The sequence below is a fragment of the Pangasianodon hypophthalmus genome, chromosome 3, assembly GCF_027358585.1.
Source record: "Pangasianodon hypophthalmus isolate fPanHyp1 chromosome 3, fPanHyp1.pri, whole genome shotgun sequence".
Lineage (NCBI taxonomy): Eukaryota > Metazoa > Chordata > Actinopteri > Siluriformes > Pangasiidae > Pangasianodon > Pangasianodon hypophthalmus.
In genome coordinates, this window is record NC_069712.1 from 17092972 (window position 1) to 17113469 (window position 20498).

The 20498-nt window shown below is 37.9% G+C and overlaps 1 protein-coding gene across 1 annotated transcript; it reads right to left on the reverse strand.

Moving 5' to 3' along the window:
* Positions 1–298: 298 nt before the first annotated feature.
* On the reverse strand, positions 299–20498 carry loxl4 (lysyl oxidase-like 4). The gene is made up of 15 exons (XM_026932552.3): positions 20387–20498; positions 19050–19356; positions 18153–18430; positions 17538–17752; positions 11779–11817; positions 11342–11555; positions 10891–11071; positions 7511–7665; positions 6864–7031; positions 6126–6288; positions 5161–5404; positions 4093–4208; positions 3858–3994; positions 2274–2385; positions 299–2167 (listed from the first exon to the last, which is right to left on the reverse strand). Exons 2-15 carry the CDS (start codon positions 19333–19335, stop codon positions 2097–2099), a joined length of 2379 nt encoding a protein of 792 aa, XP_026788353.2. The 5' UTR covers positions 19336–19356; positions 20387–20498; the 3' UTR covers positions 299–2096.

Sequence of the window (20498 nt, forward strand, 5' to 3'; positions counted from 1 at the left end):
TATTAATGGAGGCAGCAATCTTTTAGACAATTAAACAATTATATTTACATGAACACATTTTTTCAAAATGAATGCAAAATTAAAAATAATACACAGAACGTATGTAAAGAGAATACATACAGTACATATTCATGTGTGTTTTGTTGCTTTGTGTTTACCAGTACAAAATAGGAACATACATTTTGGTCAAAAACATATTCCTATTTATTGATAATTTATTCATTTAGCTGACTTACACCTGATTAGTTATTTCCATTCACATTAGAACACAGTCTTTGCATTAACCTTAATATTACTGCAATGACTGCCAACCAGTGAGAAGCCACCTTTATGACATAGTAATTAAAAAAAAAAAGAAAAAAAAAGAAAGAAAGAAATCAGCACCCAGGATCCACAGCATCTGAAATGGCTTTGACTATTGATTTCTAATTGTTTCAGGATGCTTCAGAACCTTTAATCTGACCAAATATTTGTCAAGAATATTGAACAAAACCAATGACACACACAGTTAATCCCTGAGAGCAAATGGGATAACAGAGCATTAGTTTAGACTGAGCTGAGAACAGGGTTTGGGTTTCAGGAAAAGTGTACATTGAATATCAAATAAAACCTTGCCTAGCAACAATTCACACAGATGATGAGGGCTTCTAAATAAATATCAACTGGAGAATAAAATGTTTCAGAGTACATTATAAAAGCATGTATAAGTAAACATGTAGAAAATGATGCCTCCAGAATCCTAGAGTACTCAATACATTAAGAAAATAACAGTAAGTCATTTGGCACCTTATGATAACTACAGTATATGGTAAAAGCATATCACATAGGACATTTTTATAAGCTGGTGAAAAGCTCACTTAAATGTGTTTAAGGAAAAAGAAACTGTAAATTGAGGTGTACTATTACAGTTTATGGTCTAAAATGTTTATACAGTTAGTGGCTGCTAGTAAATTTCAACAAAGGGAAGCTACTGAGGTAATAAAGAGGCCAAAGATTTATAGCCGTGAGGCAATAATACAATACTCATCAATATAGATGTTCTCCCCATCAATAAATACATTTGCATTTCCATCAAGCAAGTTGTTTTACTTTAAAGCTGATTTTTGCCAAATTTTCATCCAAGGCCAAAGATTTTATATCATATTGAAATGCTGTGAGCCTGAGCCTCTGCACAATGCAAAAACATTTTGTTTTTCCCCATCCAGTGGTCTTTTCTTACATCAAGCTTTATAAACCATATGCATATGACCATATGCAATTCCGATAAGTAAAGCTTTACATTGTTTACAATATGCAACTTGCACTTGTTCTTGTGCTTCAGGCTTCTGATGGGTTGAGGCTTGGCAAAGTTCAAGATGTTTCTGAATTAAAACAATAACTACATATCATACATGTTTATTAAATGTGAAGATTAATAAAATAACCTTTTCTCCATTCAAATATAAAATGAGCTCAACAAAGCATTAAATAAATTAATTTGCAGTTTGTACTGTACAATGCCTATAATAAGGTTATAACCACTTCAGGAACTTCCCAAATTCATTAGCTTGATGGAAAGGAAGAAAGAAAAGAAAGGGAGAACTATGGGGGGAGGAGGGGGTAAATACTGAATAAGACAACAAATCAACAAAAAAATGAACAAAGACCACTAAACTGACCCCCTGGTGACGATAGGGCAATATCTACGAGAATACTGATGGTCAATAAATAAAGTGCAACACTCAAAGAATATTACTGAATGTACTGTATTAAATTCACTGTACTGGAACCCAGTAAATACGACCCAATTGATATATTCAGATCAAAATTGTTAATAGAAGTCTACACCTAAATCCAGTAATCCAGAGATATCTCTATATTAGAATTCCATTCGCCACCATTCAATAAAATTATCAGTGAATATAAATAAATCTCCTTCTCTTTTAGTCATTTTCAGTAACTGGTTAGCACTGAGGTGCTAATTAAACAGTTACTACATCTCCACTTATCAATGCATTTTGACTTTTGTGATTTTTTTCCCAGCAGATGTGTTTGTAAATAGTTTTTTTCAAAGTCCATACTGTAACAGGTCACAGTGTGTGCTGTCCACACACGACTCAGAGGAAGTTATTAGTGATCTGACGCTGGTGTTCAAACAAGTCTTCAATCTCAGCACTATAGGCATCCCCTGTGCACGAGAAAATCAGGCAAGTTCACAACAATGAAGCATGCATATAGTTTGAGAGTATAATTAATGTATGTTTGAGGGTGTGTGTTCAACAATATGACCCTACCTGCGTGACAGCCATACATGAAGACTCTGTGACCGTCATATCTGCACCTACAGCGCATTACATTATTCATGAAGTCTGACTCAGCCATATCCAGTGACGGATTTACTTCCACCTATAGTGACAAGTAAAGAGGTAAACATGATTGTTTTATGGCTGCGCACACAGGGCTCGAGAAACAACTTAGATCTACAACATTTACCTCTTTTCTATACAGAAGTAGGGAATGCAAAAATGGTCAATCACACACTCAGCTCACCACCCCAACAAAAAAAAAAATTAATAGTGTGACAATATTAGGCATTAGCTGTATATTTAGGGATTGTGACTGCAAGCCAGAGAAGTGGTAGCTCATTGGTTAAGGCTTTGGGCTACTGATCAGTTAGGCCCTTGAGCAAGAATATTAACCATCAACTGCTCATTTGTATCCTTTCTCAGTTATAAGTCACTTTAGATAAAGAGTGTACCAAATGAGAAAAATTAAAACATATGCAATACACATACAGCTATCAATACAGCAATCCAGAGATTGATATTTTTTTGTTTGTTTGTTTAAATACTCACTTAACTCTTGTTTACTTATGCATAGAATAGTATAGTATTTTCCTGATAGATTCTAAAAACACAACTACTCTAATTTTAAATAAGTAAAAACCTAATACTAAACTCACTTTTTTTTGGACAAATTATAACTTATTCCCTTCTGTACAGAATCTGTGATCCTGTCTTGCAATGGAATGTGGAAAGAACAAAACAAACAAACAAACAAACAAACAAATAAATAAATCAATACATAAAGTGCCTGTAAAATAACAGAAAATTTCTCCGTCCCCAATTAACTGTTTCTAATGGAGGGGGTTTGGTGGGCTTTTTTTCTTTGTCTATTTTTAGAACTCAGCTGAGTAATCAAGGGAAATAGTTTGAGGAAGAAGGGCACTGGCTATTCCTAGAAAATCAGACAGTGCAGCATAAATCATCTGCATTTTCTCTAAGTTTGCTTGAACCCACAGAGTGTATCCACATACAGGATCTCAGGGTCTGTTTGGATTAGTTAGTGTTGGCCTTTATGTGATGATCAAATGGGCCTCTTAAACTTTAAGCATTACCACAACTCAGTTTATTGCTACAAAAAGCTACAGCAAAATGCTGGTTTATAATTAGGATCTGAAAAACATGCTTAAAATATATATGCTCCATCATCATCTAGAGTAAATAAAGCTTTTAAATGGTATACACACATAGGTAGACTGTAATTAAAACCCAGATCCCCGTTAACCCACCTTTTACCGCAGCAATATGGGATGTATAAAAAATGGGTCCTAAAGCGGCTCATGCAAATTTCGTAGTTTATGGTATGAGGCACGCTAGGGGTAAAACAGGCCCGAGCTCGGAGGTGGTGATTTCAGTGGCAATAGCCCATAAAGATTTGCTTGATTAACATGTAACTATGTTAATGAAAGAGAGAAGGGGAGGGGAGGTCTAGGTTTTTTTTCTACGTCTACGTTTTAAAGGCTGGTCCATCATGAGTCTACAGTGCAATATAGCAATAAGATATAGAATACACTATCAATAGTATATAAAACCTACCTGGAAGATATAATCTCCTGGCCTGACATCTGTGATATCTACCCATTGGCAGTCAATATCGTGGCGATATGTATCCCAACAGCCCACTGAAATTCCTTGATCTCCATAGTTGTAACATGAAAAGCGTTTCTGAAGTCCTGAAGAAAAGACGGTGATGAACCTCATAGTTATGCTAAACCTTTGAAAACATTTTCTTTCATCTGTTTTGCGTGATGAACATGGAACCAGTTTTTACCTTCGGGACAATACGTGTCCTCCAGACAGAAGCTGGCTTTGTGCCCTTCTGCCACTCTGGTTCCATTGATTGTGAGAAGGTCATAGTGTGTAAACACTTCAATGCTGTGGTAGTGCCTGTGAATACACCATCAAATCAATCTGTCACTAATGACCGCCAAAGTGATCAAGTTTATTCGCTATATTAATTTAATAGGATTGTGTCTTTAGGAACACTTTATCTTACGGAAACTCAGGTAGTGAGTAAGTACAGAACACTGAGCCACTACAGAGTGTTATTGAATGACCTCACTGCTGCAGCATGAAGGTGTTGGCTGCAGGGTAACACCCCTTACTGAATGCTGTTGATGTCCTGGCAGGGTTGTGTTTGCAGCTCTGTTTATTCAGGTTGCCTGAATGGACTGCTTTGAAATGCATACCTCTGTGGTGTTTCTTTAAGAGATTGATGAATAAAGTATAGAGCAGGCTATCCTGGTCCTGAACGGCTTACCTTGTTTCCACAGACTGGGTTGCTATTATTTTCAGAAAGCTGTGTATTTAGCAAAAACGGGTAATTAATTTATTGGCTGATTATTGATATGACAATGTTAGTGACATACTATAGCTACTTGTACATCTGATTGTGCACTTGTGTGTACACTATTATTAGTTTAGTTGAACCTTTCCATATTATACAAAGAGGCTCATCTAAAATGAACAAAGTGAAAAAGTTTTGATATCTGGCTTGAAACGTATGTATTAAAAATGAATGGAAATGGGAGATGAGCTTCATTCATTTCTCGATCAGCTAAAACATATTTTAAAATGTAGATATAATGTAGAAAAAGTCTGTCTGGTGACTGGTATACACCAAACGAGTCAGCCTGTAAAGAACGAGCACTTATAAGAGTTCGGTATGCATTAATATAAGCTAACATCACTGACCCAGTTTAACTCCTATCAGAATACTGCTACTGAAATATAGGGGACTTCCACTTGAAAATAAAGTTTTCAATATCCTTGAAATAATAAAAGCAAAAACATAGTCCTGTTTTTTAATTAGACTTTTGCCCTGGTTCCTAAGTCTTACCTGTGGCATTGGTGCCATATCCAGGATTCTCGTGAAGCTTTGGGCCTGAAGTCAGCTCTCCCCAGGTTCATGATGCGGGAGGAGAAACGCAGCAGACGCCGGTGGCCATAAGGCCAGTTCATGCGGCTAGCTGAAGAAGACAGGCAGTTCTCCTCATGAGCACAGGTGAGCAGGTGAAGTGGTCGATCCTCCAGATACGCTGACTCCTGAACCAGCTGTGCATCCAGCACCAGGTCAGGGGCAGCTAGAGCAGGTACAAAAACAGACAAGGTTACGGCAAGTAGGGTTACAACACCTAATCTATAACACTAATAGCAAATGGGTGATTACATATAATCCAGGATTATGGGAAGGCCTGAGCAAAACTCGCAAATATTGTATAAAACAATTACACATTAGCACGTGGCTAAAAAGTAGAGAATATTTTAAATATTTTTAATATTTTAAATAAATTCAAACAAGTTTTCATCTTTGAGGCATTCTTTTTTTTTAGTGCTCTTGGTCTCCAGAAACTCCAGAATGTACTACCTGTCCAAGCTTCATTAGAACTACAGTTGGAATATTGTGCTGTGCTCAGATGAGACCAAATTTGAAATATATTTGGCCATGGTTGTGTAGATATTTGATCACTAAACCTGGTTGCCTCTGCCAGGAGGTTAAAACTTGGCTGTAGATGAATTTTTTTAAAAAGGTATTGATCCCAAACATATATCCAAATCAACACAGACATGGTCGCAGGGACACAAAATCAGTATTTTGGGAAGACCATCTCAAATGTCTAGATCTAAAGAGGGCAGCCCAAATGCACAAGACGCAATGCTGTTATTCTCTCCGAGTTCTAGTCTGTTTAAGCTTAAAATTTCACTAATAAATACGTGACAATGACTCTGGAGTATAAAGTCATCATAAAAAGCTGCTGGTACTATATCTTTAGTTAAACTTATATTGAGTGAAAGACACTTTACTTTCTGAGCAGGTGACTCCGGCTGCTTTGGGTCCTCCTCCACGGGGACAGTATACATTGCTGTTTCGGCGACATTGCTGAATGGACAGTTCAGTGCCCACACAGTGAGTCCCACTCAGCAGCACGTCCTGAGCGTTAGGGTCTCCGGGCCAGTAATATGTGTCCTGTTAGGTACAATTTTAGTGTTATGTCAATATTGAATATTTTGTATGCTACATATTCCATGAAAGGCTAACAGCTATGGTGACCTGTTTAGGTAGTTTCAGGTCCAGTAAAGCATTTATGTAATTTATGTATAAATTTCCTGTTTCCTTAAATGTCCTAGTCTACTTTCAGGATGAACAAAAGCTGGCATGACTGAATTGTGTATAAACTTCATTATGACACAGATGTGAGTGGTTTTACATGGAATAAGTTTTTCTAGATAGAAATGCTTTACAATGAGAGAGGCATTTGTTCTATAGGCTTTCCACAAGCATGACCAAAAATACAATTTACATCATAAAATACACTCTTTAATAGAAACCTGTGTCTTCCAGTCCCACCCTTTCAACATGACAGAACAACTACTGTATAAACTTACGTATTTAAAAGTACTCTTCCTTGAAAATATGCAACACAATCCACACATAGACGTAACTGTGGCAGTGTTTAGAGAGAGAAGAACAAGTGATGCATTCAGTGAATGCTGGAAAGTGTTGCATTCTTAATCAGTGCCATGTGCTAAGTGCAGGCTCACCTGATGGGCACGTGCAGCAAAGCCATAGCCCAGCTGTCTGCACACTACCATTGCCTCATTAATACCCCAGTTCTCACTGCACACTGCTCCCCAGCGCTTCCTGCCCCCAACCTCCATGAGCACTTCCACACGGCCTTCTGCCACATCTCTGCCCCCTGCTAACCGCACCTGACACACACATACAGACATAGATTTGATGTATACTTATTGACACATACATACTGCAGCTATGTATGGGTGTCACATCAGTTATGGCCCATGCTTCAGTGAATCTGTTAACACTCTATAAAACTTTTCAATAGCGAAGCAAAAACATACATAAATCCCACACATGAATTTAAAGGCAGTACACAGACATTAAAACAGTTGCTGACCAGCATGTTAACACATTGATCATAGTTTCATAACTGCCATTTTTGCTATCAGTTTTAATCACTTTCATAATTCTACATTCTGTGTGCTTAGGATTTTTTTTATGAAGGTTGTATGATAAAGATATAGATCCCTTGTTTTACAAGCACCAGTACAAACTTAATTTGATACCCAAGAAGTAATGCACTCTAGTAGTAGTTTCTAGTACAGATATTTTACAGATGCAATTTTTTGCCATAGAATTCTGGAAGAATTCTGGAAAAAAATGTACTCACTGTGGTGTCCAAGCCTGTCTTAGGAACGTTACATCGGACAGATGCATCTTGGGTGTGTTTGAATGTCCAGGGCTGGACTGGTTGGAAATGGCAATTCAAGATGGAGCGTTCTCTTCCTGTACATTGAACTGAGCTCATATGGATCGGCCCGGTTCCTGTAAAATATCAGAAGAGAAAACCTCAAATATGGTTTGAAACATTGCCAATTCAGTATGATATTCTGTCAATAAAATAACCTGATCATAATTGTAAATAACTCTGTAGAAAAAGCTTCTCAGTACTTATGTAAATTGTCTTTATTTGGGTATATTGCACCTTAAGGAAAAGTGATGATAGGTTTTCTAATTCAATATGTGCCAGGCAAAGACAGAGAAGGCCAGCAATTTCATTCCTCCACATCTCTTACAATTAGCATCATCAAGGTAAACAAATAAAACAAACAACAAATGTCTGCTTGCTTACGTTAAACATGTTTGGCCTTTTGCAACTGCGCCACATAGACAGCTGGCATCAGCTCAATCTGTCTGCCAGCTCTGTGATGATAACTACTCACAGATAATTTTGTATATTTGTTTGCTTTCAACACTGAGACTGAGACTAGAAATCATCACACAAGTTACATGGTGCAAACTGGACTTGGCATGAGTATGAATAAGACTCATGTGAGAGAGGTGTAATCACGTTTTCCTTATCTTTCAGTGCCACAGAGGGAGTTTTAAGAAAATGCTGCTTGGAGCTTTGGGGAGCGGCTGTGGACAAAAGTGGTTGTTTTTAATTCCAGTATGGCGTGTATCGTTAAATTCTACAACTCATCAAAAAACCATTTTCAACCCAGCCAATGAAATCTCCACCAGTTGTTTACTTACTGAGACAAACACAAACCACACTATCTAAATGGAGACTGCACAGTGCCCAATTTTTCCATAGTTCTGGGAAACCATTTGACCATGGAAGGAATCACGAGAAACTGGTTTTGGCCTTGAGGTTGATGTATACCTCATTGAGAAAATTATATATAAGGACAAAAATACACCATTGGTTAGAAGTGGAAACAGATACTCATCCATTGTCCCTGTAATTTTGGCAATTGATGATTTGATCAAGAAAAGGCAATTTATATAGAATGTTTCCTCTCATCACTTTATTTGAGTTTTACCTTTAAAATAATTAAGAAAAAAAGCAATATCACAGCAAGTGTTGATGAGTAGATTCAATCACTACATCACAAACTACTAAATTGTCCAAATGGCAGATTTGGGTGGCTTTAACAAGTGAACCAAAAGAAAACATGACTTTCTAGGAAACTTGATTTTTTTTTTTCTGTCTGTAACTGTAAACAACAGGCACTCAGCTTCCAATTTATTAGGTACACTTACCTTTTATCTACAATAATTGGTCATTTTATCACTTACCACTCTGCTCGCTCACTCACTCACTCTCACTTACATTCAATAACCACTTTATCCTGGTTAGGATCATGATGGATCTGGAACCTATGCTGGGAACACCGGGTGTGAGGTGGGAATACACCCCACATGGGACACCTGTTCTTTGCAGGGCACTACACACATACTCATTCACAACTAGGGGCATTTTGATCTTAGCCAATCCACCTATTGTCATGTTTTGTGGAGGTGGGAGACAGTAACCCACAGACAGTAACCCAGGCTCAGAATCAAACTGGGGTCCCTGGAACTGTGAGATGGCAGCACTACCTGCTGCTCCACCACGTTGCTCCACCAATCTGCTGTTATGCTGTACATCAACCAAATGTTATTTGAGTGGGGAACCAGTCTCAGCACAACACTGGCATGGTAGTGTGTGTGGTGCTATTATAAGTGTATCAGGCACAGCAGCATTGCTGGTACACTGATAAAATGGCCAGTGAGTGTAGAAACATGGTAGGTGTACCTCATAACATGACAGCTGAGTATATAATCTCTATATTAATTGTGTTTCCCTTGAGTGAATGTAATATTAAAAGACTTTACTGTGTAACACTTATTTTTCACAGTCAGGACTTTCTATGGTCTGCTGTCATCACAACACGGTTATGCAAGTGTGTTCCCAAGTTTCACATTCATCCTATTGAGACACACAGCTTTGGAGGGAGTTTTCTACAAATCATGCTGCTCTTCACAATGTGGTATGCTTCATTCAAAATCCTGTTTGTTTGGGCAACGGCACACTGTGTATGCATCCACACACACCACTCATGCCCACTTTTCCCAATAATGACCACAGTCTGAGTTCTGACTCAGTTTTAGCCAGCCGAGTCAGACAAACCCAACCAAACTGACTAATTAATATGTTATAGAAATACATCTTAACCTGTCTGTGGAAAAAAGTCAATGTTTTGGATCATTAATTACAGTAATGGTGGCCATGTATTTTAAATAATCCTGTAATCCTTAGACTACAGACTAGCCCAAATGTGCAGCATACAACATTTCCCCTTGATTAGACCACGTTTCCTGAGAAAGAGTTATTTAAAAGTCATGGCTGCTTTAGTTTAATATTTTTACAACAGCTTGAAATCATCATGCAAGATCTGCTGACCAGACACACCAAATATAATAAAATTGGCACTGTGTGTTTAGAAGATATTTGAATTATGTGTATATTTAGCCTAACTACTAGCACTAAACGTCATTCCAATTTCTAATTTTTTTGGAAACTGGAGTAGCTACAGTTTCTTATATTTGGTTGGTCTATGTGATCTAGTCTTTTCTGTTTAATTTAATTTAATTTAATTTGCATTGTTGTTTCAACAATCAATATTGTCACAAAGCAGCATAGAAACCGTAACAAGCAAAACAGAGGTGACAGTGGCAAGAAAAAAGCTCCTTGAAAGAGCACAGGGAAGAAATCTAGACAGGAATCAGGCTTAAAAGGGAACCCAGAGGCACTGGATAGTGGGATAGTTTATTAATTTTTGGTTTTGAGAAAAGACAAACATTATGAAATATGATGAAAATATTAGGTACAGTATACTAGGAAGGGCTGTTAGGTTAAGTTATCTACAGTTTAGGTACTGTAGCTTGAAGATGAATAAAAAAAATGCAGTGTCTAAGCTAAAACATAAATCAATGTGGTTATTTCATAAATTAAAATATGCATGGAGGGATGGACATTGCATGGAGGGAATAAAATGAGGTATTAGTAATTAATTACACTTCAATCCTACTACTGTGTTGCTATAGTTGAAATCGGAGAACCCGAGAAAACCCACTCAGACGCGGGCAGAACATGTGAAACTCTACACAGACAGTAACCCAAACTGTCAGGATCGAATCAGGGAGCCTGGATCCGTGAGGTGACAGCACTACTCGCTGTACCACTGTGCAGCCCAATAGCAATACAATATCAAAAGATCTTACCTTGGCCCATGTAGGCTCCTGTAGGGGCCTCTTTGGCAGTACCAAAACCCAGTTCTCTGCACACCACACTGGCAGCGACACGATTCCAAAGATGATCAACCACAGTTCCCCACTTTCCTTCACACAGAACTTCCACCCTGCCCTCTCCCAAGCGAGGTCCTGACTTCAAACGCACTGCCGGCTGGGGGAAGACAAAATACACAACACAGGATAAGTTATTATTATGATTGTTATTATTTGCTTACTGTCATCATTAGTGGACAAAAAAAATTAATTAGTAATTATAATTACTCAGGCGTTGCGCTTCAGTGAAAGAAGACAATGCTTTCTGATCCAGAAAATGCTAGAATTTTCTCAGTTTGTCTTAAAAACTAAAATCTCTATGATTAGCACACCCTAAGTTTTGCATACCGTTCTACCTCTAACTTGAATGAAAGTAGAATATGTATACCTTGATCGGATGTGGGGCTGGAGGCCTCCCTGAGGACATGCGTGAAAATTGCGGTCCTGGTTTGCAGTGGGCCACTGCATAGCGTCCATTTTTACATGGGGTAGAACTGTGAGGAATGGAGAGCTGGGCATGACACTCTGCCAGGCTGGGCTCTGTACCAAGGCAATGCAGTTTCTCCACCCAGAAACTCTTCTTTTTGGCCATAAAACTCAGCCTGTGGGAAGAGGGAAGGAGCGGTCAAGTCAGGTTACGATGCCAAAAAGGTGCAGAGGCGTGAACTTTATAGCACAGATGTTGGTTAGTGCTGTGTGACGTGACCTAATACTGAGAAACACTATAAAGATAAACCTTATATTTATATTTGCATTTAGCTCATTAATACATATTTTTACTACCTTAAAAAGAGAGAAACCTAAGAAGTCATAAAGAAATCATACCTGGTAGATGGATCCTTAACCTTTTCATCCCATATTTTTCTGTAAGTACAGAACAATATATAGACAATGTATAAGTCAGGGTGTCTTTATTTTTATGATGCTGCTCACAATCAACCAAACAATTTAGAATCAAATAAATAAAATGGGATTGACACGAAGTATATGGATAAATATACTCCCAAAGTAAATATCTAAGAAAACAAAACAAGCATGTGGGAGCATGTGTGGTTTTGTGGTAGACAGTTTCAGTAAAAACATATTGTTCTTGTGTCTGGACCAAGTCAATCCCAGTTACACTCTTTTATACAGGATATTTTTTGATACAGCCAGAATGTCCTGTGTATGCATGGAAGGGTTTTAATGGAATGTTCAATGCCAAAGGTCAGAAATGCAAACTGTGAAATCTGTGTGCATATGTGGAATATTGTCCATACCACAACATACGTGTAATACTTAGAAAAATGTTGAACTCTCAGTTGCCTCAGGCTCCCTGATTGGCTCTGTACTTATCAAACGTACAACTGTAAACCACATAACTGTTATTTCTGGAAATGGTAGTTCAAATGGTAACACTTACAGAGGATAAAATCAAGCAATTCAGTTATGTTTATATTCACCTGAAAGAACAAACACAGCAAATCCAGCTGCAAATATGGGTGTCACTGCTAGGAAATACCAGTGCGGAAATACCAATATACAGCCAAACAGACACATTTTACTCTACAACATTTTTCGGTCTGGGAAAGCTTTCAAAATTGTTGATTCAAAAAACAGACATTTCCAGGAGCATGAGTATCCTGGAATGGGAAAGGCAAGGCTGCCCACAAACTGACCTTCAAGGAGTTTCAGCTGACCAGATTCAAAGTAAAAATCACAGACAAGACTGTGTTAGAGAAAACTCCTTCCAAGAGCATCCACTGCTTGTGCAATCCACATCAGAGACATGTAGTGTGTGTAATAAATAAATAAATAAATTTAGTATCCTCTGGTCAGGTAAATGTTCCCTGTCATTGTTTATATGATTTTATCATGTATAGTCTATTGACGTTTTGTAGGAGAAGCCACAAAAACCCGTTAATCAGATGCAGGTTAAAGCAGCACCTTCTGTGGCTCACGATATAATAAGAATGCTACAATCAATATTAGAGAGCCACAGAAAACCCATTAATGCTAAATTTGTGGTTGATGACAAAGAAGACATTATTGTGAGTTTAGCTTTGAGTAGACCTTTTAGTTTAATTAGCGCTATAAAATATTTTCCCACCCAACACAGACTAGACAAATGAAGTTCACAGCTGCCAGTGTTTTTGGCAGAGAATTTTTAGGAAAATCTGTGATCCCTGTACAACTCAGCCAAATGAATCATTTCTACACACATGAGGATTCTCCCTGAATTATTTTCTTCACAGAACAGCTATCTACATCCTCCTTAAACATTAAGGCTTGAAGGCAACGTGAAGAGCTGAAGATGAATGAAGTATTCAGTCTACAGTCCACCAGACATCTCTTCTCACAGGATTGTTTTTAAATTTGTTCTGACAGTCTTGGGCCTGAAAATACCCACCTGCTCATGTAATTAGTCTCAGAGTTACACCCTTACTTTACTACTGAACCAGCTAAGCTTAATGATAGGGAGGGTTAGTCTGTTTCGACGCAACAATCACGCTACTGTTTTTAGGCATCATTCGACACACACACTCTCTCTTCCTTACTGAATGTCACTCATGTCCTCTGTTATTGCTTATATTGCTGAATGTCCATTCTGAGAAAAGCCACTTTACTTTAGAACCTACTTTAAATATTTAAAAATATACATAAAATAAATTGATCATTTAATTTTTTACATTTCTGCAAACGTACATTTCTGTCAAAGTTCTGACAGTTCTGCAGGGAAATCTGTATGTAAAACATTTATCATATTGTCTGGGGAAAAATGTGTAGTAAAAAGGACTTTTTAGTGTAGCATGTTCTCGTTTATCTGCAGAATTGTCATAATAGGCAAGCTATTTAAAGCCAAAGTTCTTCCAGTGATGGAAATACCCACTGCAGTAGCCATAACAGTAGTAGCTTTGTTGATCAGCTGTTAGACTACAGGATCATTACGTCATGAGGGTTAGTTTCAGTAAGCCTCCTATAGTTAAGTAATTGTTGACTCGCCTCTCTAAGTATTATACAATTTGCTGATTGCAGTCTTTAGAATCCACAGTTGACAGTTACTTTGCCTGAAAAGCAGCACACAATGGATATACACTTAGGCTGAGAACTCAGCTTAAAGCCCTAGAATAATCTGATTTTAGGAAGTGAAGTAACTTTGCCAGGGGATTCCTTTTCAGGTCATCTAAATGTACAAATATAAAACCAGATGCATAATTATTCTACATCCACCTAATTTGTACTAGCTATCCCAGGCCTGAAATCATGAGTTAAAGATATGACAATGTCCATTAAGACCTAAGAGCCAGGCAGACAGTACTGGTCAACAAAAAAAGGTAAATTGATACCTGACTATAAAAGAACTTAAGCAATAGGATAATTAAAGCAAACAGTGGTCTAAGTCTTTGAAGCTCTACGTGGTGAAACCCAGAGTCTGGCGCTGACACAGCAGTCCATACAGCACAGCTATAATTGAATCCCAGTTTTCCCTGTATATGAGAATCTCAGAAATCCTCAGCTTCTTAACATGTAATTAGAGTATCTTCAGCAAAGCACCCAACAGAAGGTGGGTGGAGCTACCTGGACTTAGACGCTGAGTGGGCGAATAAAGAATTTGCCCTGTCTGCCTTGGTCAAGTCTGGAGCTGCGTGGTGTACAGACACGTACAACATGGTGAGGTCAGGAGGCGGGTGAATTTACGATTCAAGTTCAAGCAGGATAAATGGAGATTGTCTTGAAAGTCAGCTACAGATTTCACTCACCTCACCATAAGCTCTAATTCTAGATAAAACAATACCATCTTACAACACATTGAAAGCACCAAAGTTAGTGTTTAAGTCTACTATAAAATTTATTAAAAGAAAATCTTTAAACCTCAAGCTTTGGATCGCATTGAAGCAGGTGTAAAATAAGTAAAATATCAAAACCACATGAGTCAACCTCAACAGTTCTTTTAATATTTATTCTACATTATTTAATCTTTGTAAAAAGGGAACATTTAAAAATATATTTAAAATTTGGGAATGGGAAGGATGCTTTAGCATGCCCTAAAGACAAATTCAGTCTATTCACTACAACCAGCTTAAGACCCAATATGACCAAAGTCTGAAGCACAGTGGAAAGCACCACAGTTTCTAGAGGAAGTTGAAGTAGTCATTTAACCACAAAAGATACAAGTCTAGCACACGTCACTATATATTGTTGCAATTTAAAAAAAAAAAAAGAAGTAGCAGTGCTTAGCTTATTTGGTGATAGCAGATTCATATGCTGTACCAAGGTGTGGTTGCTCAAAAGTTTTATTGAGCCACAAATTTTATAATAAAAAGCAGAGACATAAGTCAACACTGCACAAAGGAATAGCAAGTGTAGACAGTATGTCAGATTATTTCTAACTAACTAATACCTTTGGAAGCAGAAGATGTAGCTGAGATGTAGCTTTATTTCTAGTTTGCCCAAGAAACTGAAGCCTGCTTGCTTTAAAAAAAAAAATAAAAACTTCTCTAATTGTATGATAGATGATAGAGAATTCTATGAATTAATACTATTAAAAGAGCAGATCTTTCTGAGAAAGAGAGAAGGCCTGGACCTCCTCAGCCACATTACTATCCTGTATTTATGTTCTAGAAAAAGCATCATTCTAAAGACCTAAAAATACATTTCCTGTCCATGTGGCACTGTGAGAGGATTCTGAGGCCACCACACAGTGCCATAGATTGGCACTTAAGCTTTCACATATGTGCTCATGCACATATTAGACATCCTTAAAGGACCCTAAAACACAAACCATTGCTCAGTGAGATGAGCATATTGGTTTTTACTAGAGCTCAGATACCAAATTTAACCAAATCTGACTTTAGTGGTGTTGTGCAGTGTTTAGCAGGTACAGAGTTAATGTTTCAGTTGCCTTTCTTTTTGAAACTCTTGCTAAAATGAGAATACCTTAGAGGATAGGCCAAATCATAACTTGTAATCTAATATGTGAAGCGTTTGTATTATATTACATAACAGGGTTTTAAATGGCCTATGACAAAATTTAACCACAGATACATATCACACTCTGGATACTGTATATCTACTGATAACTTCAAAGCTTGACACCAAGAAAGACTGTGAAGAAAGAAAGAAACATGCGGATTCAGGCACACAGCTAATACCATAACTAATACTTATATTTCCACAGCGCTATTGTCATCAACCATCCCGTTCGGTAGCTGAGTCTGCTTGATAATATACTGTATGTCCCGTCACTTTCTTTTCAGTGGCATACTTTAGGAATGACACAACTTCAGCAATTTCCAATTTGCCAGAATATAGCTCTGTCTGCTTGACTAATAACTCCAAGCTGAACATGCTGAAATAGTAGTTCTCAGATACTGCTGTGAATCATAAATCATTAGTTTGGTATTGTTTTCTGGGGTGTGGAATCTTAACATATTGGATTCCACTTAGGATTCCAGTGAAATTGTAGCAGGTTTAGTTGTCCTTATAAAACTCATGTTTGGTGGAATTAAGTCTGCACTCTCAGGAAAACGGATAATAAACTGTACCTTTCCTTGTCGCTGGGGTGATACCTTCAAGGGTACATCTTTTGTACTGTTAATATGTATCTTTCACCTGGAAACGTGGATACGGTGTACCTTTAAAATGATTTAAGCTAAATAAATGGACCATAGTTTTAAGAGTTTGAAGATACTCTAAATGTACATCTAGGTAAAAGATGCATACTACAGGTATAAAAGATATACCCTTGAGAGTACCATCCTGTGTGGGGGGTATTGAGAATTTTTATTCAACATTGAAGGCTATATTGAATTCAGATTGAAATGTGAATTCAGAGTGAAATATGATGTGTGTTCATAAAGTCAATCTAATATCTAATAATTAATTAATACTGTGTTGGACATGTGTGTTACCATCATTTAATTTTAAAAATATATATGTACGGTAAATATGCTATAATGTCACAGTTCTGTGATACCTGAACATCCAGATGGCTAACACAGTAAACACAGGTAAAAAATAGGGTGCGACTGTGTATTTTAGAAGGAAAGTCAGGAGGGTCACACCCAATAAAACCATTAGTATAACAAACAGATGCTCTATCCACTAAAAGACTTTTTGTAGTTTCAAACTAATGTTGTCCTGCAAGAGCAATCAAGAGGGATATTAGGCCTTTTAACAGAAACCCAAAGGCTTAAGCTAGACATTTTATCTCCAAAATTGGGTGCACAGATAACACCAGTAAATTCTGAGCGATCTGTAAATCACTTCCTATGTGTTCAAGTTTGTAAGAGGTGCCCAGAGGGAGGAGATAAGACAAACAAAAGATCTGCTCCAGTAAACAGAGGAGGTGACATAAGGGCATGTTACGCAATACATCTTCTTTCCCCCTTTCCATTGAGAGTACAGAAGCATCATCAGTACTTTATCACAGGATTGTTTGGACAAAAATGTCAGTGTTAATTATTAGAGAAATAAAATTGAACATAATTAGTAACAGTTTAAAACAAGGTTCTCATATTAACAACTGAGCAACAGTGTCTTTAGTGTCAGCTTTGTATCAGCGCCACCACACAAAAATTCAGACATGTAAAAGAAAGACCTACTTGTAAGCCTTCATGTTGGGCTGAACTGCATCAGGGAATCCCAGCATGCCACACACCACCCTGCTGCTGTTCAGACTCCAGCCTTTGTCACACACCTGCCTCCATCTCCCAGCATGCTTCACTTCCACCACACCCTGCGTCACTAGGGCACGTTTCTTCGTAGCCATCAAAACTGGCCGCAAACGGACTTCCTGAATCCTCACTTTACTGCCAGACTAAAGAAAAGTAAAGGAGAGAAAAATTGGAACACATTGACAGGGTGCTTAGAGATGCTAATTATGGTGATATTATAAATATTTTAAATAGAATTAGCAAAAAAAATTGTGGTATGATCATTTACTTCCACAAGTGAATAAATGACTGCCATAACACAGAAACTTAATGCAGAACTCTGCTGTCATTTGGAGAAAATAAACCTTCAATATTTCAGAAAAGAATTTGATAGCAGTCTCATAAAGACTGTGAAAACTGTCTGAACACGAACATTCTACAAAAATATGTCTGAAAGATGAAGCTCAGAATGCTTGTCATTCCAGCTCTGACTTCTCCTAAGATAACACTTGCATTAAAGGTCATGTGACGTGAAGGGATGTGCCATTCTCTTTGACTGCTTACCGGATCATGTAACCGCTGTCTGGATAACTGACCCTGCAAAGGGGCCCTTGAGTTGGAGTAGATGTCATGCCAACGGTTTGAGGTGCTCACATTGCTTCTAGTGGAAGGGCTTCTTCTAGGCCCACCAGAAACCACTTGGTCCAGTCTTCTCTCAGGATTACACACTACCCCAAGGTCCTCTGAGTGTTTGCAGTCGTGGATACCCCATCCATTTGACTTGCACTCTTTCAGTGATTTCTCTGAACCATCGCAGCGCACATTATCCATCCAAATAGGACCTGTGACCGTAAAAGCATGTTAGGAATGTATATAAAAATAGCATCAGTGGCATGACTGGACAAAAAATGTTTGAAGACGTGATATCGTGCAGTGCTAATTCAAAAACCTGAGACATGCCTCCATAAAAATCATCATTAAAAGCAATGGAGGAGGGTTCTCATGAAGCTGTCTGAGAGAATGTAGAGTATTTGTTAGATGGGCAGACTGAAGCCTTTGTTTAATTTTAATGATGGTGCTGCCTGGCCAAGTGGTGTTACACTTGCTTTGGTTTACTGGGGATCTTTATGGTTGCCTTAAACTTAAATTATAGGGCAGGGCAGGTCAATGTAAAGAACAGCAGAGTTAGGCTTTCACACTGCTGTGAGGAAAGTTGTCTTTAAATGTCTTCTAACACTATATTTATGACAGTAATTCTGAAAAACCGTTAGTGGTAAGGCGAGGCATCTGGACTTGTGGTATAAGCTTAAATATGTTTCACTACCCATCTTAGATGCTTTGATTTACTACTGTTTGACGTTTTCTTACACCTCTACAAAGACAATTGCAATGCCAGGTAGGATAAGTCATATTTAAAAAAAAAATAAAATCAGTGTGCTAGCTTTGGTCCTCATTACTCACCATCTCCCTCTCCATATTTGGCACTGTGTGCCCATGTGATGGCCCCCCGGAAGCCCAGTTCTTTACAAACCACATTTGCCAGTTTAATGTCAACCTCGTCATCGCACACAGTTCCCCAAGTACCGTTGTGAAGCACTTCAATGCGGCCTTCATTGTCTCTGAGCCTGATTCCTGCCAAACGCACTTTAGCAGCTGGTGTGCGCCCTGAGTTAGCAGGAGAGCGTGGGACTGCAAGAGCAGCTACAAGGAACAGGGAGCTCCAGCAGAGACAGACAGCCAGTGCCATATTAGTGTCGACACAGCAATCCTGAAAAAAAAAAGATTTCTCAAGTTATGGTGTTTATCCTATTAAGTTCATCATTGTTCAACATAACAATTGTCAGAATTCTGTGAAGCCCTAATTCCTAAACATTTAACAAGTGCTTATTACCACTTCATTCAATCATTCATTCATTCATCTACAGTAAGCACTTTATCCTGATCAGGGTTGTGGTGGATGCAGAGTAAATCCCAGGAACACCGAGTGCAAGGCAGAAGAACTCATCCCGGATGGGACACCAGTCCACTGCTGGGCACCATTAACACACTCATTTACAATTATGAACAATTTTGCAAACCCAATCCACCTATCTACATGTGTTTTACACTGTGAAGCCTGAGGAAACCCACATGAAAATGGGAAACTCTGTACAAACCACTTTATTAATATTAAAAAAATTGTCTTTGCTTGTTAACTATCCTACAGGTTTTGCTGGAGTTTCAGGTGATCTTTAAGATCACCAAATCACATTAAATACAAATCTGAAAACAAGTGCATTTTTACTATATTTAATTTAATTTTTTTAATTAATCTCTCCCAGTATATATGGGTCTCTTGTCCACCAAACAAAATGGGAACCACAGGGGATTAAAAAAAAAGTCACCACAAACATGCAGAGAAGTAAAACCACATAACTATCTATACATTTCATGACTCTCAGGTGCAGACAATATAATTAGTAACATAAACACCATTCTTTGGCCCCTACTAAAAATGGGAAAAACATGGTTTGCCAAATCCAGAAAGGGAAAGCCAGGAGCTGTAAGTGGATCTAGTAAATTCCAAGTGCTAGGCCAATCAACAAACAGTATTATTAAACTTTGTAACTATGTGTGTATATATATATATATATATATATATATATATATATATATATATATATATATATATATATATATATATATAAACACTGAAAATTACAGAGTATATCAAAAATCTCAAATTCCAGTCTGACAAATATTGTTCACATTTCTTTAGTGAGAAAAGCATGCAGTGGTAAAGGCAAAGGTTTACTCACCTGGAAGCTACACTTGAGTCACATGCGTCCCTGATCAGGGGAAAGTGAATGAAGGAAGGAGTGCACTACTGAGAAGAGGTCCTCACTCACTCTGTCCCTTTCCTTCTCTCCC